General features: G+C 54.5%; 2 protein-coding genes across 2 annotated transcripts in view; both read left to right on the forward strand.

Annotated features, from left to right (window-relative positions):
- The window catches only part of KLF13 (Kruppel like factor 13), a 38,199-nt gene extending 32,258 nt beyond the window's left edge, over positions 1–5,941 (forward strand). The window contains exon 2 of the mRNA XM_040969719.1: positions 913–5,941. Within this exon, the coding sequence (XP_040825653.1) occupies positions 913–1,202 (290 nt within the window). The 3' untranslated portion in view covers positions 1,203–5,941. The remainder of the gene's footprint in view (positions 1–912) is intronic.
- Positions 2,234–24,212, forward strand: part of LOC121149348 — a 34,275-nt gene continuing 12,296 nt past the window's right edge. Inside the window, exons 1-5 of the mRNA XM_040969909.1 lie at positions 2,234–2,260; positions 13,218–13,234; positions 14,018–14,097; positions 14,412–14,939; positions 17,491–17,612. Coding sequence (XP_040825843.1) covers positions 2,234–2,260; positions 13,218–13,234; positions 14,018–14,097; positions 14,412–14,939; positions 17,491–17,612 — 774 coding nt within the window. The remainder of the gene's footprint in view (positions 2,261–13,217; positions 13,235–14,017; positions 14,098–14,411; positions 14,940–17,490; positions 17,613–24,212) is intronic.

Raw genomic sequence — 24,212 nt, forward strand, 5'->3', positions numbered from 1 at the left:
TCTTTCCGTCCCACACCGCTGGTCTTCCTCAGCTGTTGGGCCACCCGCGATCATCTGTCTCTATTTAAAGTGGGCAGAGGGGGGCAATTCCTGCGCTGGGCATGGGTGGGTCATGCTGAAGGATGTGAGCAGAAGGGCATGGGATGGGGCAGGTGGCTGTTCCTAGTGCCAGTGGGTTATGTCTTGGGGCACTGGAGCCCTCAACTGGTTTTTGAGCAGTGGGTGTCACCATTGTGGTTCAGAGTTTGGGTAAAAAGCTGCCCTGTCCTTGCCCCGTGTAAAGAATGGCAGAGGTTGGAGGCAAGATCCCATTGTTACCCCTTCACCACCCCAGAGGGAGGAGGGATCTGTTGGAGCCCCCTTCACTACCTCTTAACTCCCCACCCCCTGCCTGCCACATTCTGTTCCTTTCCCCACCTGTCCCCGCCTCCAGCACAGGCACAGGGAACTGTGAGCCTCTGCATGGATCAGTCACCATGCAGCCCCGCCCCCCCCTTGGGGCTTCTGACCACCGCTGCCTGGCCGGGTTGGTGCTTGGCTAAGAGAGGAACAGCAGGACAGTTCCTCAGTGAAGTCAGGCCCTGGAAATGTCAGCCTGGAAAAGGGGTCAGGGCTGAGCTCTGCCAGTGCTGGAGTTTGGGGATTGTTGTTTTATCCTACCCTGCAAGGATTCCTAGGTCCTTGTGCCCAGGTACAGGACTCTTGTGGGCAGCGCCCTTTGTGGTCTACTTCCTGGGAGTCCACTGCCGGGGACCTAAATGCCCACCCCCTGGCAGCTGCCATTGCTTCAGCATTTGGTGGGAGAGGGGTTGACACAGGTGGGGCATGCGAGACCGGGAGGTGCGAGGAGTTGGAGCTTGTGAAGGGAACCAGGTGAGACCGGCTGACATTGTGTGCCCCTGTCACCTACAGGTGAACGACCCTTTGCCTGCAGCTGGCAGGACTGCAACAAGAAGTTTGCACGCTCCGACGAGTTGGCGCGGCACTACCGCACGCACACTGGCGAGAAGAAGTTCAGCTGTCCCATCTGTGAGAAGCGCTTCATGCGTAGCGACCACCTGACCAAGCACGCACGCCGCCACGCCAACTTCCACCCGGGCATGCTGCAGCGGCGTGGCGGGGGCTCGCGGACCGGCTCACTCAGCGACTACAGCCGCTCAGATGCCAGCAGCCCCACCATCAGCCCGGCCAGCTCACCATGAGGCCACCCCGCACGCCCTCCTGCCCACCCCTGTCACAAGGCCTCCGCTGTCAGGCCCGTCCTGTCCTTTTGTGATAAGAGAAGGAACGAATTTAGGAGAAAAAAAAGTCCTTGAGAAACACTTTTCTTCACCTCAGGTGTCAAAGTCAGTTTGTTTGTTTGTTTTTTAAAAAAAAAAAGAAAAAAATACAATGAAAAATGTCCAAAAATACCATTCACAAGTTGCACAACAGACGTATGTACCCATGAAGTTGAGATTCAGCGGTGTTGAACCCCTTTCTCAGGGATGGACGCGGTCCACGCACGAGGTCAGTGAGGACACCCCTTCCTGGCGCCTTACTCTGTACATAGATTTGCACTCTGGAGTTTTCTGTGAGGACAGAGCTGGCCAAGTGGCGCAGGGGTCACGGACATTTGTGCTTCTCTGACAGATTCGTAAGCAGTGAGGCCTGGCTTCCCCGCTCCCTGCCCTGCCCAGACCTGACCAGACACCCAAGGTGCAGGTGTCTCCAAAGGATGGGCCACTTCAGGGGGGATGCCTCAAGCTGTGACAGGCCAAAGGAGCACCCCTATGTGTGTTGGTTTCAGGTTGCGGGGGACTGTGCAGGGAGCCTGACTCCCTCCTCGCCTCCAGGAGCTTTGCCAGCGTCATCTTGGAAGAACTGGAATCAGACAGACCAGCCTGATCAGGCACAGCATTGTACCAGCCTGGCAGGAGACAGCAGCTGGGCTACACCTGCCCAGAGCCGCGAGCTCTGTCCTTGCAGAAGGCACCTGAGGCCACCCCACCCCACCCCCGGATACTGTACCCTGTTGTCCGGCCGGAAAATGGAGCCTGGGGCCTGTAGTCGTGGGCACAGGTGTCAGGCAGAGCCCCGGGCGTGTCCAGACCCTGAGCTCTGTGGATGATACCCGTGGGCCGGCTCGGTGTGTACACAGAAAGCTGGCAGTTGGGTAGCTGGGGGACTTCACAGACTGTCCTGCAATGGCAGACCAGAGCATTGTGACCAGGGACTCTGCCAGTACGGTGCCATGGCTGTTCCGGGAGCCGCGGGAACAGTGAGGACTCTAGGGAGCGCTTTCCTAGACCCTGCGTGTCCCAGCTTCTCCACGCCCTGCCTGGGAGGCCTAGGCTGCACCACCTGCTCCTGCTGAGGGACAAGGAGCACCCGGCCCAGACTTGTGCGGGGCTGACTTATGGCCTGCGCAGCTCCATCTCGTCATGCCCCAGTGAGCTCTCCGGGGCCCTGGGATGGCCACCCTGTCCCTGTGGCCCAGGCCTATCCTCCCCTTGTCAGGGAGCACTGGGGTGTGTGAACACAGGCCCAGGATTCTGTGTGTGTGTGTGTGTGTGTGTGTATGTGAGGGGGAGGGGGTGGGACAGACTTGGGCTATCTTGCAGAGACCTCTCCTCATTTGGGTGAGGGGTTGCCCTTGGAACCTCAAAGGACCATAGGTGGGCTTCCTGGGCCCAGAGTGCCTTGGTGGTGGCCAACTTGCTTCTACTCTGGCCCTCCCATGGCCTGGCGTGCAGGCCCCCTGCGGCTCCTGGCCACTGCTTGGGAGTGACTCCAGTGGATGGATGTCCTGTGTGCACAGCTGTGGGAGGGGAGGAAGAGCAGCGTCGTGCTGAGCACTGTCCTTGAGGTGCCGTGTGTGCCAGCTGGGGTCGGCTGATGTCCCGGATGCGTGAGGGCTCCTGAGCTGGGCCGTGGATTGTTCCTGCACTGGTGGGGGTGCTGGGGAGGGGGGAAGCCCTATGCTGGCCACGTGCCTGGCTGTCCTGATGGCTGTGTGTGGCCTGGGGGAGAGGGAGAAGGTAGCTTAGGAAGCAGGGACCTCGCCTGAGAGAGCCCTGGGTACTTGGGTTCCAGAGTGAAGCCACACTCTGAATACATTTCACGTCTCAGGAATTCACATTCCAGGTTCAGGAATTTTATTCCAAAGTCCTTTGGTGCACTCGCCACCCCGGGTTCCGAAGGCAGAGAGAGGGTGCAGGGTGTTCCAGGAGGTGGGCAGAGCACCCTGGGGCGCGGGGTGGGGGGAGGGGAGGGGAGGGGAAGCGCTCCCCATGTCACCCTGGGAGGTTTTCAAGCTCCACATCTGCCTGCATAGAAGAGGTAAAAGGACTCTAAATCCAGTCATCTTGGAATAAAAATGAGCAGGTTTGCTTTAGAGCAGGGGTGGGGGGTGGGGGGAAAGGTGGGCGTCGGCTGTTTCCAAAGAGAGCACTTAATTTAATTTTTTCCTCTAAATGACCCAGGGCTGTTCCGTCTGATAGATGGAAGGGTAACATTGCCTTAAAACAGAAATATGCAGGCGTTGTTGGCTATTTTTGGCAAATGAACGTGTCTTCATTCCCAAAGTGGTTCTCATTAGCGGGCAGGTTCTCAGCGCCCTCCTGAGAAACGGGAGGCAGGGCACCCAGGTGGACAGGAGGCATTCCCATCTGCGTCATCCAGGAGTGGAAACCCTCCCTGGGCGGGGACCAGGTGGGGACCCGCGGATCTCAGGCTCAGCCCACCGGCAAGTTCCCATCTCATCCCGAGAAGGGTGCCTTCTAGGATGCGGGATGTCTTCCCAGCCTGGGTCCATTTCAGGGTCTTTTCATTTTTGTGTGGTTTATGGCCATGCTTGCCAGTTTCGGTGGGATTAAGGAAGCCATAGGGTTTTTAGAAACAGTGGTGGAAATATAAACCTTGGTTTTTGGGACTGACTGCAGTTCCAGGAGCCATGTGAGCAGGGGTCTGGAAGTGAAGGGAGACCCCCTCCCCAAAGGCCTCAGAGTGACTTGACATAACCATGGGGCTGGCGTTCTGCTCCTGTCTCCAGCAAGAGGCGCCCTCTTTGCATCAGCCATATCGGGACTGGCCGCCAGCTCCCCAGACGCCTACTGAATCCTACAGCCATACCGACACATGCAGCTGGACATGTAGTCCTCTCCTGCCGGGTGCTATGTAGGGGTGGGCAATGCTGCCCTAGCCGAGAGCACAGGCCTGGGGAGGCAGTCTGGGGCGTCCTGCCTCAGCACCTCCCTAGGACCCTGGGGGTACAGGGTTCCTCCAGCTTCACCCTCCTGGCTCCTTCATTCTGAGGCCATGCATCGGGGCAGGTGCAGCCTCAAGGTGCAAACGTGTGCACTCTGGTGACCGCGGACCTCACCGTGGCCCACGGCCAGCTAGGCCTGGGGAAGGTGGTCCAGAGATGGACATGGGCAGAGGCCCCAGGTGAAGGGCAGCAGGACTGGGGTCTCCATTCGAGATCTTTGCCCCATTCTTTCGCCTGCCCTCAGCCCAGTATTCTTGCCAGAGCAGGTGCTAGGATGGGCTCAACAGGGTTGCAGTTGTGTGACCTGGTTCAGGGCAGGGTCCCAGCCAACAGGAAGGCTCCTGGTTGGGGCCTGAGCATTTTGACTCCTGACAGTGTGACAGTAGGTTTTTTGTGTGTTTGTGTGTGTGTTATTTTTTTTTTAACTCATTTGGAAAAAGTCCTTCATCAAAGACAGTACCCAGGGGAGAAGAGCTGGTCCCATGCCTGATCCAACTCCAAACTTCCAAGGTTGGCCCTAGACGTTCATTCCAGAGGCATTGTCCCAGCATCTGGAAGCACAGTCCAGCTGACTACTGATATATGCCTGGTCTTCCTCCTGCCCACTGACCTGTCCTCCTCAGTCAAAGGAGTGCGTTTGTCAGGAAGTGGGAATCCCCGTGTCCCACGGGAAGAGGGGCCACACTGGGTACCTGCTGACGCCCCTCCCCGACAAGATGTGGGGGTTTGCAGTGTGGGCCCTTGGCCCTGCTCGGCCTCTCCCCCTCCTTCAGCTTTAAGACTTGACTTTTATTTAAGAATAAACAGGATGAGAGAAGTAGCACTCCTTCCCCCAAACCCTCAAACGTCAGTCACACATTCCAGAGGGTGGGGAGGGCACAGGAAGGCAGGGGAGGGGCAGATGTGCAGCCTCCTCCCAGGGCTGGGAGCTCCGTCTACCTGTTCGCTCCCCAGGGACCCCTGGATGGGCTACTTGCAGAGCATTAGCAGGGCTGCTGGGAGCTGATGTCAGAGCCCTTCCCGGAATGTGTCCCCTGCCCTCCCCGTCCCAACCCCGGAGAAGCATGCTACCATGCTCACTCAGGTCGGGGGGTGTCCTCCTGGGTGAGCCAGCGGGAGACTTGCTTCCTGGCCTCACCCTGGAAAAGTCAGCCTGGTGCTGAGTGCTGCCCCCACTGCCCGGTGTGTAGGGGGTGTGTGCCAGCTCCTTACTAAGACTATGCATGCATGATCAGGTTTGGGACCCGCTGTGTGGCTCCAGGCAGACCTGGAATGGCCTCTGCGGGTGTATTGGATATAGGCGACCCCTTCCCGTCCCACACCGTGGTGGAGCTTCTCTGGAATTGTTTGCCAAAATCCCAAGGCAGAACACAAGGGTCCAAGACCATTTCCATCAAGCTCATGTTTGCTCTTCTTGTCTTTTTTTTTTTTTTTAATCCATCCCCCATCACATTTCTGAAGGCCATGGCTCATCTTTCCTGGATCACTACAGTGAAGTATTATAGTTGTACAGTTCCCAGCCTTGGCTTGCTCCAATAAAACTTTGTATGTATTTTGTATGGCATAGATTCTATATTGTAATGATGTCCTATGCAAAAAAAAAAAAATTAACAAAATTGTAAATTTTATTGTTTTAACGTGTATGCATGTTTAGTGACGTTTCCATTTTGAAATAAAAATTATGATTCAGTATTTACTGGCCAGTGCTGCTTTCCTTGAAGGACACGTCCTCACCAGGAGGGGTGGCCTTGGCTGCCCCTCCGCCTGGGGTGGGGTGGAGTGGGGGAGGGTTCTTGCAGCTGTCCCAGACAGCAGGCAGGTGGCTGTGACACTTTCCCCATAAAGGCACATAGCCTTTCCCTAAAGCTCTCCCAACACCAGGGTTCTACCCCAAACCCCGCTCCACCAAGCTGCCCTGTTCCCCAGAATCCAGCAATGTGCCTGTTGGCAGCTGAAAGCGGATCCTACAATGCACCGTGGGCACAGAGATGGGATTGGGGGATCTGGGCCAGGAAGGTGTGCGCTGGGAGCGGAGCCCAGAAATCCCGTGAGTTCAGTGGCCACCACAGCAGAGGCCATGAGAAGCACACACCAGAGACGGGGCAGTCGGTCAAAGCTGCCTCTTCCTGAAGCTGCAGAGGCACCAGCAGGCGTGTTCCGATGAGTGTGTGTTTTCCCTGCCGCGGTCTAGGGGGCGGGGCTGTGAAGTGAGCGCTCCCACGCACACTGCCGCCATAGAAACGCGCACAACGCAGGGCAACACGAGGCTTCCTGCCAAGATATTCGGAGCTTGTTCATGGCTGGCCAGGACAGGCATGGTGCGGCCCTCTGGGAGGCTCATCCTTATCTCAGGAACTGCCCCCACAGATGGATCCGCTTCCATAAATAGTTCTGTGTCGAAAGGATCCCAGATGCTTTACAAAGATTGACACAGGAAGAAAGCTGACAGTGACATCACTGTAGAGACGAGAACTGAGTTCCTGTGGGGGTGGGAGTGTCATGGAAGAGCCCCTAGGTGAGGCTGTGAGGGGGCCCAGGCAAGCAGAAGGGACTCCTCGTGTTCAGATACCAGTGTAGCGTGTTAGAAGGCTGGGCCCGAGTTCCAGCTCTGCACCTGATGGCAGCCTCCTGTGCACTGGCGGTGGGAAGCAGCAGGGGAGGCTGGTGAGGCTGGGTTCCTCCCCCCTCAGGGAACCTGCGTTAGGCCTGACAGGCAGGCATTTGGAGAGGCAGTCTGCGCATGGGAGATCTCTTTCTCTGCCAAGCATTTAAGATGATTGAATGCATATATATTTTTTTAAGTCTTTAGTGTGGGTGGTATTCACTCGGCACATTTTCCTGCCGTGATCTTGTAGACAAGGTTCAGGAAGGTGGGCACAACAAGAATGGGGGTGGTTGAGCCGCATCCGGGGCCTGACCCCCCTTCTCTGTTTTTATTAGATTAGAAAAGCACATTTGTGGCCCTCGAGGGGGGTGCTGTGCAGGCTTAGTGTCTCCCTCCAAGGCTCTGGGACGAGCCAGTCCCTCAGGTCATCTGCCTGAGTGTTTTCAATTCCTAATAACACTGCAGACTGGGTGAGTTATCAAGGAAAGAAACTGATTTGGGCTCTTGATTCAGGCTCAAGATCAAGGGACCATGCCCAGTGATACCCTTCTTGCTGGCAGAGTGCAGAGGAGGCATGCAGTCCCATGGCGAGAAATGGCACAAGTGGGTCAGTGCTGGCCTCTTTGGGCGAGTCCTGGGGCCACAGTGCTGGGAACCTCAGCTGACCCTGCTAGACTCCCATGGCCCCAGCTCTGCACTTGGCATCCCGTTACACTCTCACCCGCTTCAACCCTCACAGAGGAATCGAACCTCAATGAGAGGTTTGGAGGGGTCAGACCCTATTTCTTGGCAGCCATGTCTCAGGGCACTGGTGTGCAGTGAGCACCACACTTCTGGGGGTATAGAAGCAGACATGGAAGTGCCACTGCCAAGGAAGCCATAAAGCAAGCTGTAGTTTGGAAGGGAAGGCCATGGTGTTGTTCTCGGGAACTCCCGGGACATACTCATCCAGACCATCCGAAACTGGCTTCTTGCAGTTATGTGTTGGCTCGGTCATATGGGGTCACGCTCAACTGCAGAGGACCTTAGCTAACAGGCTGGGCTGTGTGTAACTTGTTCTGGGGGCATAGGGAGCTCCATTCCTCCCTGCCTCCCCACCCCCACAAAGCACACCTCTGCTATGCAAGAGAAAACCCACACTCCTCCCTTTCTAAGGTCTTCTAAGTGGAAAGCAGCTGAACCGGGTAAAATGCACAGCTGGCCCCGGCAGTCCTCACAGAATAAATTCCACATGGTCCAGGCTGTTACTCAAGGCCCCCTCATCCCAACATGATTGATCAGATGCATTAGCAGGGAGCTGGATCAGGAGTGTAACAGCCAGGACTTAAACCCACACCCGTATGGGATGCTGACATGGTAGGTGGCAACTTAACTTGTTATGCCACAGCACCTTCCCCTCAAGGATTATTTTAATCTGTCTAGGGATGCCCCTGTCCATTCTTTGGCATCATGGGGTTCTCTGGGAAGGCTGGTGACACCATGACAGGGGACTTTTTCCTGACTACACATTTCTGGGACCACTACACTGGGCAGTCCTGTGAGCCTGCTCCTGGCAACCAATGTGTCCCCTGCAGTGTTCCCCTTGGAAACAGGCAGGCCCAGGCCCAGTGGCTCTCAGGCCACTCTAGGGCTCTCTAAGAAGCCTTCGTGGCTGTGACGCTCCCATCCAGGCTGCCGGTCCTTGGCTGTTCCCTTCATCATTCTGGCCTCTTGGAACCCCAAGGCATGGCCAGAGCAGTGACAACTGCCACCCTCAGTTTACAAGCATGAGAGATGCCCAGGGCTGGCACTCCTGACCCCAACACCAGGGCTCATTCTTTGTATATTTTATTTCTGATTGGCACATTATAAATGCACATATGTATGGGGTTTGAAATGGTACTTCAATACATGCACACATTAGATATTGATAAAATCCATGTAAACAGCATATCCAATACCTTAAACATTGACAATTGATTTCTTTGTGGTAAGAACATTCAAAAAAATTTTTTAAGATTTATTTTTATTATTTTCTTATTGGAAAGACGGATATACAGAGAGGAGAGACAGAGAAGATCTTCCGTCCGATGATTCACTCCCCAAGTGAGCGCAACGGCCAATACTATGCCGATCCGAAGCCAGGAGCCTCTTCCGGGTCTCCCACACGGGTGCAGGGTCCCAAAGCTTTGGGCCGTCCTTGACTGCTTTCCCGGGCCACAGGCAGGGAGCTGGAAGGGAAGCGGGGCTGCCGGGATTAGAACCGGCGCCCATATGGGATCCTGGGCATGCAAGGTGAGGACCTTAACCATTTGTGCCACCGCGCCGGGCCCTCAAAATATTTTTGTAACTTAGATTTATTTATTTTAAATACAGAGTGATAAAGAGGGAGGAAGGAAGAAGAGAGAGAATCAGGAGAAAGATTTTCTATTCTCTGATTCATTCCCCAATGTCCACAACAGGTAGGGTTAGGCCAGGTCAAAACCAGGAAGTTCATTTGGACCTCCACATGGATGGCAGGAAGCCAAGTGCTTGGGCCATCAGCTGTCATTTCAGACATACTAGCAGGAAGAGGGAGAAGTGGAGTAACCAGGACCTGAACCACTCTATTATGGGATGCCCCAAGCGATGGCATAACCCTCTGGCATCACTAGAACGCACTCCTCCTGCCTGACCGTACTGTGCATCTGCTGCCCAGCCTGCCCCCGACCGACTGGGCTGGCACACAGCAAAGCACAGGTTGTCTGCATCTTGGCTCTTACGAGAAGTGCTGCAGTAAACAAAGGAGTTGTGGTGTCTCACCCTGATTCCATTCCCTTGGATATACCCCCAACAGTGGGACTGCTGGGCCGTGGGGGAGTTCGGTTTCTAGTGGTTTCATCAACCTCCACGTTGGTTTCCACAATAACTGTGAATCTCCATTCCTGCCAACAGAGTGCAAGTGTTCCCTTCTCGCCATTATCAGCTCTTATTCAGAACTTTCCTTTATGAAAGAAGGACACTGGGGTTCATTCTTCAATCTCCCACCCCCAAGGTCTTCTTATTTTCAGCTAGACAACGGTTGTGTGGAGCCCACAGGAACACAGGTGAGACTTAGCAGACATCCATGTGAGACTGTGACGGGCAGGCTTCCCTCTGCCACAGCGCCCCATCCCCCAGCAGGTGCTGAGTGATTGATGATTATATGTTGGCAAAATGCTCATTACCTGTGTGCTCTGATGAGTGGCTTGCTCTGTGGGGCCCCATCCCTGCTGTCAGCCAGGAATACACCCCCCTGAGGCCTCTCAGCAGAGTGGGGAGGGGGGCCTCCTGCCCTTGCTGGCATGCTTTGGGGGGAAAGGAGGTTTCTTACAGGGGCCCTCCCTTCACAGGGCCAGTTCCAGAAACTCAGGTCCTAATTGGAAATGTAGATGTGCACGACCATGGCATCTTTAGAGTGGGCATGGGAGGCTGGGGGAGGTACAGCCAGGGAGAGTAAGGGACAGCAGGCCAGTGCTGGAGTGAAGCAAGGGGCTGGTAAGCCACTTATCTACATATACGCCTGCTAAGGCAGCAAATCTTAAATAATAAACACACAAAATATCCAGGTGCTTTAGATAGGTCCAACGCCTGGGAAGAGGACACAAGTTCAACGTCCCCCTTAACATCCAGTATTTCCAATTTAATACATTAGGTAAAAAAGGCTGCTTGCAGAACAGCAGGCAAAAAATAATCACATTTGCTTAAAAAAAAATTGGTGCTCCATGGTTACGCAATTTTTAAAATGAGTTTTATTTATTTCATTTGCAGAGTGACAGGGAGGGAAACAGAAAGACCTTTCCATCTGCTGATGCACTTCCCAATGAACGCCATGTCTGGGACTGGTCAGACCAAGGCTAGGAGCCAGACACTCCATCCTGGTCTTGCATGTGGGTGGCAGGGGACCAAGTCCTTGCACCATCTTTTTTTTTTTTCTTTTTTTAATATTTTTTTTTATTAGAAAGATTTTCAGAGAGAAAGAAAGACAAAAAGATATTCTATCTGCTGGTTAACTCCCCAAGTGTCCACAATGGAAGGAGCTGAGCTGACCTGAAACCTGGAGTCAGGAGCTCTTCCAGGTCTCCCACCCGGATGCAGAGTCCCAAGGCTTAGGGCTGTCCTCGATTGCTTTCCCAGGGCACAAGCAGGGAGCTGGATGGGAAGTGGGGCCACTGGGACTAGACCTGGCATCCATATGGGATCCCAGCACATGCAAGTTGAGGACTTTAGCCACTAAGCTACTGCACCAGGCCCCTTGGTCTATCTTTTCCTGCCTTGCCTGGAGCATTGGCCAGATCAGAAGCTGAGCAACTTGGACTACAGTTGGCACTGATATGGAGTTTGAGTGTTTCATCAGTGAGCTTGCTCATGGAGCCATGGTGCCAGCCCTGGTAGATCCTTCAGCAGCTGAACTGACCACATGGGGAAGTCAGGATGCAGTGGCGGAGCTGGAGCATGGGGGTTTCACCTGTGCCTACAACACTGCATTAATTTAGGATGTGTTAGAACCAGGCCCTGGGAGCAGTGGTGCCATTTTGCTTTCTCTGTATTTGCTCTAGTGTGAAATGCTTGCCAGTTTTGCATGGCCCACGGTCGTGGCTCATCTAGGCAGACTGTCTGTGATGTGCAGAGTGAAGTGGAAGCAAGTGGTTGCAGCCAGACTGCTCCCTGCACTAAGCAGGGATTCTGCCGGGGAGCCTGGCACCCAGAGCATAGCCCCTGGCTTGGATACAGGCCACGCAACAAAGTCAAGTAACAACAGGATGGGTCCAGTCAGGAGTAGGGGACTGAGCGACTTGTTGGGGAGCCATTGATCTGAGATGACAGAAGGAAACTGGACTGGCACAGGAAGGGGCCACATGACCTGTCCTGGTTCCTGGAGGTGCCTGGACACAGAGGGAAGACCTGCAGCTCAGAATCTGACTCCCCGGCTGGCACTGCCCCCTGGGCTGGCACTGCCCTCTGGGCTGGCATTGCCCCCTGGGCTGGCACTGGAAACAGCTTGTTTCCTTTGTGCATGAGGGTACTTCAAAGAATTTGTGGAAAGTGGAATTAAACGATAAGCTTATTTCAGTTCAAAACAAAAGTGCAATCTGTAGATTTTTTCCCATGTAATAAGAATTTGTGTGTATGTAGAGAGAGCTTATCTCCCACCTGCTGGTTTACTCCATAAATCACCACAACAGCCTGGGCTGGGGAAGCTGAAGCCAGGAACCAGAAACTCCATCCAAAATCTCCCATGTGAGCGGCAGGTGTTCTGGACTTGGGTCATTACCTGCTGCTTTCCAGCGCATCAGCAGGGAACTGGATCGGAAGTAGAGTCAAAGCAACACTGCAGTCTGGGTGCAGGCATCCCAGTGGTGCCCGAACCTGCTGCACCACAACAGCAAGCCCAGAATCTTTCACTAACTTTTTGAAGTACTTTCACAAACAGCAAAATAGGTGTTATTATGTGGAGTGTTCCATTATGGTGTCCAAGGACTTTGGAAGTCATTGGACTCTTGGTTTTATCTATCATCTATCTATCTATCTATCCTGGGAATTTTAATCAAACACCCCAACAAAGTTGAGGAAAACCAAATAATTGCACACAAAACCAACTCATGATAAAATGTCTTTCTACCTTGCCTATCCCATGAGTTCCACCACTCCATGGGGAAACTCTTTTTTATCACTTTTGTTTTCAATATCTTGGTGGCTATTCCCTTAAGCCTCTGATTCATGCATGTCCTCCTGTCTGGGAAATTGTAAGCGTTTACCAAAGCATACTGGCTTCCTGATCACAGAGATGGATACTGTGGCTCCCGGCACTTCATCCTCCGCCTCCTGCATTTACAGCTTGAGCAGGTTTCTAACCCTTGTGCAGGCATGTTGCTCTTACACCATGTATCGTCTGCCATCCCGTTAGTCTGTGCCTTGTCTCCCCTGCGTGGAAGGTGACAGCACGCATCCATCACCCTGCTTTTCTTGACTCTGCTGCTTCCCTTTGACCATTTCCTTTTGTGGGTCCCCATGGTACCTCAGTGGGAGCCTCCAGTGCCCAGGGCTGGGCACAGCAGTGGTACTGCTACTTGCCACAGTTAAATCCTGGTCAGAGGCACGTACCCTCCCCTGTGGGCCTGGTATTCTCCCTTTACCTTCAGGACACTGCCAACCTCCTAGAGCAAACGGAGTGAGCCCATTTTCACTCCCTCATTAACCAAAGGTTGTATCACATTTTAGTTTCTTTGTGACTCCCATCTGCACTCCTTGCTCTTAACAGGATAGTAATGCACCCCAGCCCAGCCGCTACCTTAGTGTTACCTTTCAGTTCCCAACAACTTCTCTCCTGCCCATTTTTCTCCTCACTCTTTGGCCTGCCTGCAGCACTGGTACCGGTACTGGTGAGTCACTTCAAGTCGAAATTCTCCCTTGATTCATTTGAAAAGATTCATTTATTTGAAAGACAGAGTTACAGAGGGGGAGAAACAGAGAACAGTCTCCCTGCTCCACTCACCAAAAAAGGTCCCAGTGGCAGAGGCTAGGCCAGGCCAGAGCCAGGAGTCAGAAACCTCGCATCTTCCATCTGGGCACAGGGGCCCAAGCACTTGGCCCATCTTCCATTGCTTTCCCAGGGACATTAGCAGGGAGCTGGATCAGAAGTGAAGCAGCCAGGATTTGAACCCGTGTCCAAATGGGCTGCCCCGTTCTTATTTATTTTTATTTCTCCCTTTGCTGGAATATAATCCAAAATAATTTTCATAAAATGGATGCGTAGGAGATGGTTTTGTGTTGCTTCAAGTCCTTGGAGTTTGAAAACATTTTTATTCTTTTCCCTTTCTGAAAATACCTTTATTCTGCTCCACACTTAATTGGCAATTTGGCCCGGTATAGAATGCCAGGTTCAAAAGGACTTTCTGCTCGCCTGGAAGTCTGAGGCAGTGTGGTTTATAGCCTTGCAACAAGCCTTTGATTTGTCCTTGTTTGAAATCTGTCAACCAGGGGTACTCCCCGCTGGTCTGCCAAGTTTTATTCGATTTGTTTACTTGAGAGGCAAAGCGACAGCTCCCACCTCTGGCTCTTTCTGTGAATGTCCACAACACCCAGAGCTGGGTGGGCAAGGGCCCCAGTCTCCCACTCGGATAGCTGGGACCCGGCTAACCTGTGCCATTACTGCTGCCTCCCAGGATCCACATCAGTGGCAACCAGCACCTGGAGGCAGGCCTCGAACCCAGCTCCTTCCAACATGGCTCAGGAGTCTTCAGTGGTGAGCTAAATGCCAGCCCATGTTGCAACTATGTTGAGGGGCAGGCCTGCCTCCGAAGGACACTCACCTGAAGCTGCTGCGTAAAGGCATTCCTGTGATATTTTCTTGCTTCCTCCCCACCTCCCCTACTTCTCTTTTTGGGGATTCATGTTAGCTGAAGGCTGCCACACCGAACCACCTTCTGTGGCTTCCACTTCAGCATGGGCTCCCCTCCCCTCCGTCTCCTGTTCTGCACCCTGAGCTGGACTCCCATTCATCCTCTGAGATACCTTTGCTGCACGTCCCGGCTGTCAGCCTGGCATCCCTGTCTCCAGGGTCTCCAAGGGACAGCAGGGCCGTTCCCAAGGCTCCGGAAAATCCCAGGAGTTTGTCAGCTGTTGGCCCTGAGGGGGCTTTCCATGGGATTTTCGACAGGACCATAGGTTGGGTAAGCACTAGCCACCGTGGCCGCCGGGGCAGAGTCCTGGCTACAGGCCACATCCCGGGGACCGCGCGCCGCGAGGCCAAGCTCCCGCTTTGCTCCCCAAGCATCCCGACCTTGACTAGGGAGGCCCGCACCCTCGCAGGGGTCAGCCCGCACCCCTCCAAGTCCCTGGGGCAGCGGCAGCGCTGGTCCGCCCCTTCCCCCCGCCCCGGCCGCCCTTCCGTGGCCGTGCCGGGGAGCGCGCCGCTCGGCTGTCGCGTCCTGAAGACGTGGCAAATCCACTCTGAGGACCTGCCGCGCTGGGGCTTCGGGAACCGGCCCCCTGACCACCACCGGTGGGCCTGGCTCCTGGCACCGGGAAACTTCCTGGCGCTCCGAGCCCCGGGAGCTCATTGGACGGCGGCGACGCCACTCCCGGGTAGGGAAGGCAGGGGGCGGGACCTCGCCTCGGGGAGGGGTCCCACCTGGAGCCGCCCCGCCCTGCGTGCTTGTGACGGGAGCCCTGGCTTCCCCGGATGCCCCGTTCCACCGCGCGGGCGTCGTGTCCCCGGTGGGGCGTCCCAGAGGCACGGTCACTCCTTGTCCTGTGCGCCTTCCTGGGCCTCCCCCGAGAAGCGGGGAGGGCGTGACGGTGACAGCGCAAGCCTCTGCTCAAGGTATTCTGCAGCGGCCTCGACTGGGGCCAGGTAGGGGCCAGGCCAGGGTCTCGGCGGACAGCATTTTTCCCATGGCCCCTCCGCACTCTGTCCCATGCATTCCCTGGAGCCTTCCTTGAACGTCTTGTGCAGCCGACTCGTCCTGCCACACGTGGAGAAGGGCAGAGTGCAACCCAGCCGAGCCTCCCGCCGCTGTCTGTGGGCAGCGAGCGGATTACAGTGGTCTAGGCCTTAGCACTCTCAGAAAGTGAGGTCTGCCCTTTCAGGGCACGGCTCTGTCCACAATGGTGGGAGAACTTTCTAGAAGTTTGTCTCCAGAGTGCCTACTGGTGACTGTCAGTCTCCTCCTTGAGTCCCCCCAGCTGGGGTGCTCTCTGCTGTGCTCCCCGTACCCCGGTCACCATGGTGCTCTGGGGTCCTTCAGCGTGGGAGAGGAGCCGCTGTGGGAAGCAGTGGGCAGAGCGTTCCCAGCCAGGCCCCCGCTGGCTTAGCCTGAAGGTGAGGGCGATGATGACAGGGCTTCCTGCTGGAACCGTGTTCATTATCTCCCAGACACTGCTCAAAGTCCCAGGCGTGTGTGGACTCGCTTCTTTCCCACAACGTCTGCCTGGGCGGGGATGAAAAGACGGGGTCCGGACTTCAGGACACAGCGCCCACCCCCGCCCCGCCCGCTGCTGCTCCCTGCACACAGGAACTGGCAGCATCCCGCAACCTGCCTGCCCCTTGATGTTGGATCTCAGAATCCCTCCCCCTGGCCGCGCTCCCCACACATCCTGAGCAACTGAGAGCCCCCCAGACAGGGTTGTCCCGGGTGGCACATTTTGTAATGCGCACAGGTCCCTGTCCCATTTGGGCTCTGCAAGTCCCAGAGCAGACAGATTCAGTGCTGCAGTGCCCTGCTTTGTGTGTGTGTGTGCTTTAAGATTTATTTTATTTTTATTGGAAAGGCATATATATATATGTATTTAGAGAGAGAGAGAATGAGAGAGAGAGGACAGAAGGAAGATCTTCCGTCCAATGATTCACTCCCCAAGTGACCACATTGGCTGGTGCTGTGCCAATCCGAAGCCAGGAGCCAGGAGTTATTCCAGGTCTCTCACATGGGTACAGGGTCCCAAGGTTTTGGACTGTCCTCGACTGCTTTCCCAGGCCACAGACAGGGAGCTGGATGGGAAGTGGGGCTGCTGGGATTAGAACTGGTGCCCATGTAGGATTCCGGCGTGTCAATGTGAGGATTTTAGCCACTAGGCCACTGTGCTGGGCCCAGCAGTGCCCTATTAAAGGGGAAAACTCAAATAGCACAGAGACAGTTGCTGCCTATGTAAGGAAGGGGGACATGGGACCAGGGCTGCCATGAGCAGATCCAGCCGCAGGCCTGTGACACCTGCATTTCCTATGGGCGCCAGTTTGAGTCCCGGCTACTCTACTTCTGATCCACTTCCTTACTAATGGCCTGAGAAAGCAGCAGAAGATGGCCCAAGTGCTTGGGTCCCTGCTGTTCAGACGGGAGACCTGGAAGAAGCTCCTGGTTTCTGGGTTAAGTCTGGCACAACCCTGCCTCTTGTGGGCCTTTGGAGAGTGAACCAGTGGGTGGAAGATTCTGTCTCTCCTCTCTCTCGGTAACTCTGCCTTTCAAGTAAATAAAAACAAGCAAACCCTTAAAAAGGTAGAGGAAAAAATAAAACCCTTATGTGTGTGTGTATATATATTTATATGTATATATAATACATATAATATATAATATACAACAGCCATCTCCTATTTTTTTTAAGATTTTTTTTTTATTTGTAAGGCAGATTTACAGAGAAAAGGAGAGACCCAGAGAGAAATCTTTCATCTGCTGGTTCACTCCCTAAATGGCTGCAACCACCAGCACTAGCGCCCAGGGACCAAGAACTACATATCTCCCCTGTGGGTGCCAGGGGACCAAGTGTCTGTGCCTTCTTCTGCCATCTCCCAGGATGCACTGGCTTGCCAGGAAGCCAGAGCGGAAGCTGAGTACCTGGGACGTGAAGGGGTATGGGTTCTCAGGCGTTCCGTGCAGCGGCTTCACCCACTTCACCACAGTGGCCCCCTCAGTATGTGTTTCATTTAGGGTATTTTCAGTTCACCCTGCCTTTACAAGCGGGTGGGTCTGATGTGAGTGGAGAATATATATCTTGTTCTAGATCTATGAAGTTTGTGCGAAGTTGAAGCCCTGTGGCTATAGGGATACGGAGGGGTGGTGGGACCCACGTGTTCTTTGACATGTCTGGGACCTTTTACGTGTCACACAGCTCAGCCATTATACTTCGCTGCATTTTACGTTTGCAGGTGTTCAGCAGCGTCACTACAGTCCAAAGTGGAACGTAATCTCCAAAAGAAACTGCAGGGTCAGCCGCCATCACGCTAGCCTGTCCTCCCGGCTCTGGCAGTCACTAGCCCTTCCGTCTCGTGTAAGTGGAGCCGCCCAATAAGCCTTTGTGTCTGGCTTCATTCACTGTCAAGTCCGTCCGCTTTGTAGCTGTGTCCTCGGTGTTTCATTCCTTTCAGGTCTGGATCATCCACTCAGGTGGAGACACTTTAAAGAAATATTTAGTTATTTATATTGGAAAGGCAGATTTACAGAGAGAAGGAAAGAAAGATCTTTCATCTCCTGGTTTATTGTCCAAGTGGCCACAACAGCCAGAGCTGAGCTGATCCAAAGCCAGGAGTCAGGAGTTCTTCCAAGTCTCCCACCTGGGTTACAGGACCCCACAGCCTTGGGTCATCCTCTACTGCTTTCCCAGGCCATCAGCAGGGAGCTGGATGGGAAGTGGAGCAGCCAGGACATGAACCAGTGCCCGTATGGGATCCAAGCACATGCAAGGTGAAGACTTTAACCGCTAGGCTACTGCGCTGGGCCCATATAGAGACACTTAAAAAATCCATTAGCCAATGCGATTGTTTCTGCCTTTGGCCACTATGAATGTTGCTAATATGAAGATTTGTGTACATGTATTTTGTTAACATAGATTTTCTGTGCTCTGGGATATCTAGCTAGGACTGGAATTGCTGGGTCAAATAATGACTTGAGAGTTAATCATTGAAGGAGTTTCCTACTGCGTTCTCTCCATTCCCCCAGCGATCTGTGGGGTGCCAATTTTCCCAGCCCTCTCCAGCACCTGTTGTCTGTCCTTTTTCGACGGTAGCCATCCTGACGGATGTGAAGTGGTATGTTACTAGAGTTTTGATTTGTGGTTCCCAGATGGCTAGAACGCATCAGTTATCTGTAGTTTCAACTCTGATTCTACTTCAGATCGTATCAAAATTAATCTGAGAAGCAACTCTAAGTGAGGGCAGGTGCAGCTGCTGGGGGTGGGGTGGGAGCTGGGTTTGGGCCCATGAAGTCAGCCGGGGCTGGTCCTGGTTGGAGCTGCACGCTGCCTCTTCTTGGATCCCAGCCAGCACTGGAGGCTGTCGCTCCTTCACACTCCCTGGGCAAGGCCCGCTGTCCCAGCAGCTCTGGGACTGCACGATACACGAGAATTCTGCCGAAGTTTCCATACGCGGCCTGCCGGAGAACATCCCCGATGCCCTCCACAAAGAGGTCACTGCTCGTGGGAGACAAGGGCCGAGCCACCTAGAGTCTGTCACTGTCACCTAGAGCCTCCCTGCCCGCTAGAGTCTCCCGCAACTTCTCCAAATCCAGCTCAAGCTCCAGCCCCTCCCGTCTTTGGCCTGGGAGCTTGGGAGCTTGTGGCTTCCAGCTCCCCGATGTCCGTCTTGCTTCTTGTGCTTCTGGCTGGGAAGCAGCACCGTGGTTGTGAGGTCCTGAGGTCATGGAGGGCGTTCTGGAAGGCAGCTCTCATCAGAGGGCTTCTAGCCCTCACCCACTCTCTCACGTGCTCTGCTGTCTGCCCTGGGGCTCTGGCCAGAGCCTGCCTCACACCCTTTGGACCTGCAGCCTCCTGCCTGGGAGTTAAGTAACCCTGTCCTCACTCACAGGGGTGGTGCCACACAGATTCATTGCAGGACACAGGCAGTGGGGGGGACTCTGTTATCCTGTCAGTACTGCTCCCATCTGCAGGGATGGGCACACACCACCAAACACCACATTTTTAGAAAAAAGATTTATTCTATTATTTTAAAAGGCAGACTTAGAGAAGGAAAGATAAAAAGAGATCTTGTATGTGCTGATTCATTCCTTAAATGGCCTCAACAGCCAGGGCTGGGCCAGGCTGAAGCCAGGGGCCTGGAATTCCATCTGGGTCTCCCACGTTGTGGGGGCAGGGGCACAAGCATTTGGGCTGTCCTCCCTGATTCCATTAGCAAGCAGGAAGCCAGGTCAGAAGGACTGGGACCGTATCCAAATGGGATGCCAGCTTTGCACGTGGCAGTTTAACCAACTTCACCACAACTGACTTGAAGCAGAGGAAACTTGATTTGCCAAAGAGGACCGAGATGAAGGACAAGCTGCAGGTGCCACCAGTGGGGGAAGGGTCTTCCTGATGCCATTTTAATGCCTCTTGGCTCTTCTAACAAATAGAAAAGAATGGAGAAAAAAATCAGAAAACATAGACCAATGGGATGGCATGCAGCCACCAGGGCATGGGGCTGTGAATGCCTATGAAAAAGAGATGTGAATTGAGGAATGTGTGGCTGGTGCCCCAGGACCTGAGAGGGGGTCCTTGGGGGAGAACTTGGCAGAATCACAGTCAGATCGACTCAGACTCCTGGTGGGGAAGAGCTGGGGCAGGCCACTGCGGACACTCACCGAGAATGTAACCGGACCTGCCTTGCTTGGAGCGGCTTCTCCGGAAGGGTTGGGATAACACAGGTGCAGAACCATCTATCCACGGGCTAATGGCAATCAAATCCAGAATTCTATTGCCAAACTTTGGTCTTTTTGGTATTTGTCATGTTTAAGATAATCCAGCCCGTTAGGGTCACAGTGGCCTTGCAATGAAAATTTAGTTATCATTGAGGATTTAGACTTGAGATTTGAACTTGAAATCTGAGTCTGTATATTGGAACACTTACGGGACTTGAATCTCCATATGTGAATGTGTCCTGTGTATGAACAGAACTTAAGTACGTGGAAGGGGGCTGGCCTTGTGATACAGTGGGTTAAAGTGCTGCTTGTGACCTACATAGGACACCGGTTCGAGGCCTTGCTGCTCTATTTTCGATCCAGCGCCCTGCTAATCTACCCAGGAATGCAGTGCAAGATGTTCCGAGTGTGTGGGCCCGTTGTACAGGTGGAAGACCCATATGGAATTCCAGGGTCCTGGATCCTGGCTTTGTCCTGAGCTAGCCCTGGCCATTTGGGGAGCGAGCAAAGGATAGATCTCTGTCTTTCACCATCTCTGTAACACACACACACACACTTCATCTTCTGGTTCACTCCCCAAATGGCCACAATGACCAGAGAGAGCTAGGTAGCCCAAGGCTGGAACTTCATCCTGGTCCTCATGTGGGCACAGGTGCCCAAGGCCTTGGGCCATCCTCTGGTGCTTTTCCAGGTCATTGACAGGGAGTTAGGCCAAAAGTAGAGTGGCTAGGACTTGAACTGACACCTATCTGGAATTCTGGTGCTGCAGGTGGAGGCTTAGCCTAATACACCACCATGCCAGCCCCCAATAACTCTGCTTTTTTTTTTTTTTTTTTTTTTTTGTAGAAAAAATGATTTACTCTTTTATTGGAAAGGCAGATTTTACAGAGAGAAGGAAATACTGAATCCTAGGCCCCAATAACTCTGCTTTCTAAATAAATACTTTTTAGAAAAAGATTCAAGTCCTAGGCAGTGGGGCAGGACATGCTACTGGCTCTGTCTTGGCCTCCTCTCTGAAGCAGTTGAGGTGCCATGTCCCAGAGCTTCTGAGCTGTGCCGCTGACCCAGCTGTTGAGTGAGGAGCTGCCTCCAGCACAGAGGGTGGCAGGCTGGGCAGGGAGTCTGGACAGGGGCCACAGGGCTTGGGATCCTTGGGCCACACACCAAGTACCCACACCGCCAATCAATGAGGTCCAGAGGCCCACTCTCCTCTAGTCCAAATTTTCCCTTTGCTGTTGCCTTGGGGATCCAGCTCACCCAAGGGTGCCCCAAGAGGGCAGCCCCTGGGCCAAGGTAATCAGGTGGGGTGGTGATGTGATGGGACCAGCTCAGGCAGGAACTTTGCCACATGCCTTCACAGGAGGGCCATGGGTGCCCCCAACCCCCAGTCCGTGCTGAGTGGGGGCAGGGGTATGAAGAAGGGTTCTGGGCCTCTTTCCTCTGTAAAACCAGGGCTTCCTTTTGGTCTTAGCTTAGCAGCCCTGTGTCTCAATTTCCCCAGCTAGGGGAAACTCGGCAGTGTGAGCCCCTTAGGCAAGCAGAAGGCACCACCAGGCAGCTGCTTTTAGTCCGCCTGAGTTCACCTTCAGCGGTGGGCCCAGGAGCTCATAATTAGCCCGCTGTGCACATGTACACACACACATCTGCGTCCCTGTGTTTTGTGCTCAGCTCCAGCCTGTGGCTCCCAGTAATTTGCCTGATCTCTGGGATAAGGCTTTTGCCTGGACAGGTTCCCACCACAAAGCACTGTGTGCTCAGCGGGCAGGAGCGGCAGTGGCAAAGATTGGGGCTGTTTGGGGATGTTCCCCCACTTCCTACCCATCAGACAGCTCTGTGGAGCTGTTCCACTGTGCCAGAGAACAGCTTGCACCGCCTCCAGTGTCAGGGTACCAAACAGCATGGGGCCAGGTGCATTGAGAGGGGCAGACGTGCAGAACCCAGTACTGGCATCGCACACTTGCCTGGGAGGGCAGAGGAAGAGACAGTCCTGTGAGCCCGCAGCCAGGGTCCTCATCTGTGCTGCTGCCTTCGGCCCAGGGTACACCCTGGAACATGGATGAGTTGGCAGGACCCCCAGCTCAGGGTCCCCGAAGGCCTCCATGGCCACCACGCCCACCTCATGGGGGGACTTGGTGGCAGGACTCTGGTCCTGCAGAGAACCAAGCAGAAGCCTCCTGGGAGGCAGTAGGCTGCCGCCACAATGCCATCATCCACTCCTCCCGGGGCAGCCACAGGCGACGGGGGTTGGAGGGAGTGGGGAAAAGCCGGCAGCCAGGCCCAGAAGCCCTGGGCAGAGCCCATGCAGCTGCCTTTGATCAACCCAGAGCCCCAGCACCCCATGGGCTTTGCTGTGCCCAGGAGCCTTACCCTACGGCAGGTGCAACCTGGATGCCCCTGGCACAACGGGAGCCTGTGTGAAGAGAGTGGTACTGTGGAGAGGCCCAACAAAGCCTCCCCTGCCCCTACCCCCACCCTGGGTGGAGCTGGTCTTCTGAAAACAGGGGGCCCCTCAGCCCTGAAGGTCAGGGGGCCCACCTGGCAGGGCGTCTGCGTCCCTGTGTTTTGTGGGCCGCCAGTCTTGCCAAACAACCACCTAATCCTTTTGGGTTCCCAGAGCCCTCCTGCCCACACAGGTGCTGAGGCCAGCCCCCAGGGGATCCGTGACGCCCACTGCTCCTGAGCCAGGCCTGGGCCTGCCCCCTCTATTCCCAGATGAGGTTCAAGGGCACTGAAACCTGTGCTAACCTTGCAGGGCTGGGCACAGGACAGTGGGTGGGGTCCGAGTCAGGGCTGACTCATCCTGGGTGGGTGTGCCAGGGTGGGGTTGCTGTGAGCCAGAGGGGCACCAGCTGCCATGTGTGTGTGTGTGTTGGCGGGGAGTCCTGTGCCCTCACACCTGTCCTGTCTGGTTGGCCAGGGCAGGTAGTAGGAACAGGGGCTGGACACTGGCTCTGGGCTGCAGGCCTTCTGCCCTGCTGGTCCCACACTTGGTGCCTCTCCCTCTCCGATTCCCCTCTGTCTGGGTGCTCAGGTTTGATATGATCAACTTCCCTGAACTCCAGGAGTTTAATCCACTGAACAGCTTGCATTCACTGGTCTTAAAAGAGTGGAAACACAATTTGACCGTGGATTTCAGGGGCAGGACTCCTGGGAGTGATTAGGAGGGATTAGGTAATCAGGGTGGGGCCCCCATGGTTGGCGCCGAGTGGCTTTTTCAGAAGACGGACACAGACAGACACGGGCACTACCCATCTCTGGCCAGGTGATACTTTGCCTTGGAACTCTAGCAGCAAGATCTCGCTCATCAGAGGCCAAACTGACGGGTCCTGCCCCATTGTGGCCTGCAAGCCTTCAGCACCACGAACTAAGATCAGCTCCCTTCATAGCTGCTAGCTGGCCCCCAGCATTCCATGACCACCACGCAGCACTGGAGAACCTGTCCTAGCTGCAGGGGCCCAGGGAGCTCAGCTTCTGCCCTTTGTCCAGGGACTCCCACTCTGCGGCCCTGGGGGAGGTGAAGGTTGCAGGTTTGAGTTTGGAGTTTGGGGTTCTGCCTCCTTCTGGCCCATTCTCCCCTCCTTCTTCCTGGCCTCCATGAAATGGGGGAAGAGGACTCCACATTGGGATTCCCCAGCAAAGAATGGAGTCAGGGCAGTGGGATAGGAGAGGTCAAAGCCTGGCTTCACTTCCTTTCTGTTTGTTTTTAAAGATTTGTTTATTGAAAAAGCAGTTTTACACACACACACACACACACACACACACACACACACACACACAGGGCAATACAGAGATCTATCCACTGGTTCACTCCCCCAGAAGGCTGGGCAGGAACTTCATCCAGGTCTCCTATGTGAGTACAGGGGTTCAAAGATTTGGACCATCTTCTCTTGTTTCCCAGGCACATTAGCAGGCAGCGGGATTGAAAGCAGAGCAGCTGGGACACCAACTGGTGCCCATATAACATTATTAGTGTCAGGCCCGGAGCAATGGCTCAGTGGCTAAATCCTTGCCTTGCAAATGCCTGGGTCCTACATCGGCACAGATTTGTGTCCCAGCTGTTCCACTTCCCCTCCAGCTCCCTGCTTGTGGCCTGGGAAACAAGTCAATTGCAGGCATTGGTTTACCCACCTGGCCCACAGCACCGGTCCCTTTTCTTCCCTGTCACCTTGTGTCCTCACTGGGCAGGGGCTGTTAACACAGGCTGGGCGTCCCTTCCTAGCGACGGCTGGGACCACAGGTGCTT

The sequence above is a fragment of the Ochotona curzoniae genome, unplaced genomic scaffold, assembly GCF_017591425.1.
Source record: "Ochotona curzoniae isolate NIBS_2020 unplaced genomic scaffold, NIBS_Ocur_1.0 scaffold_4701, whole genome shotgun sequence".
Taxonomy (NCBI): domain Eukaryota; kingdom Metazoa; phylum Chordata; class Mammalia; order Lagomorpha; family Ochotonidae; genus Ochotona; species Ochotona curzoniae.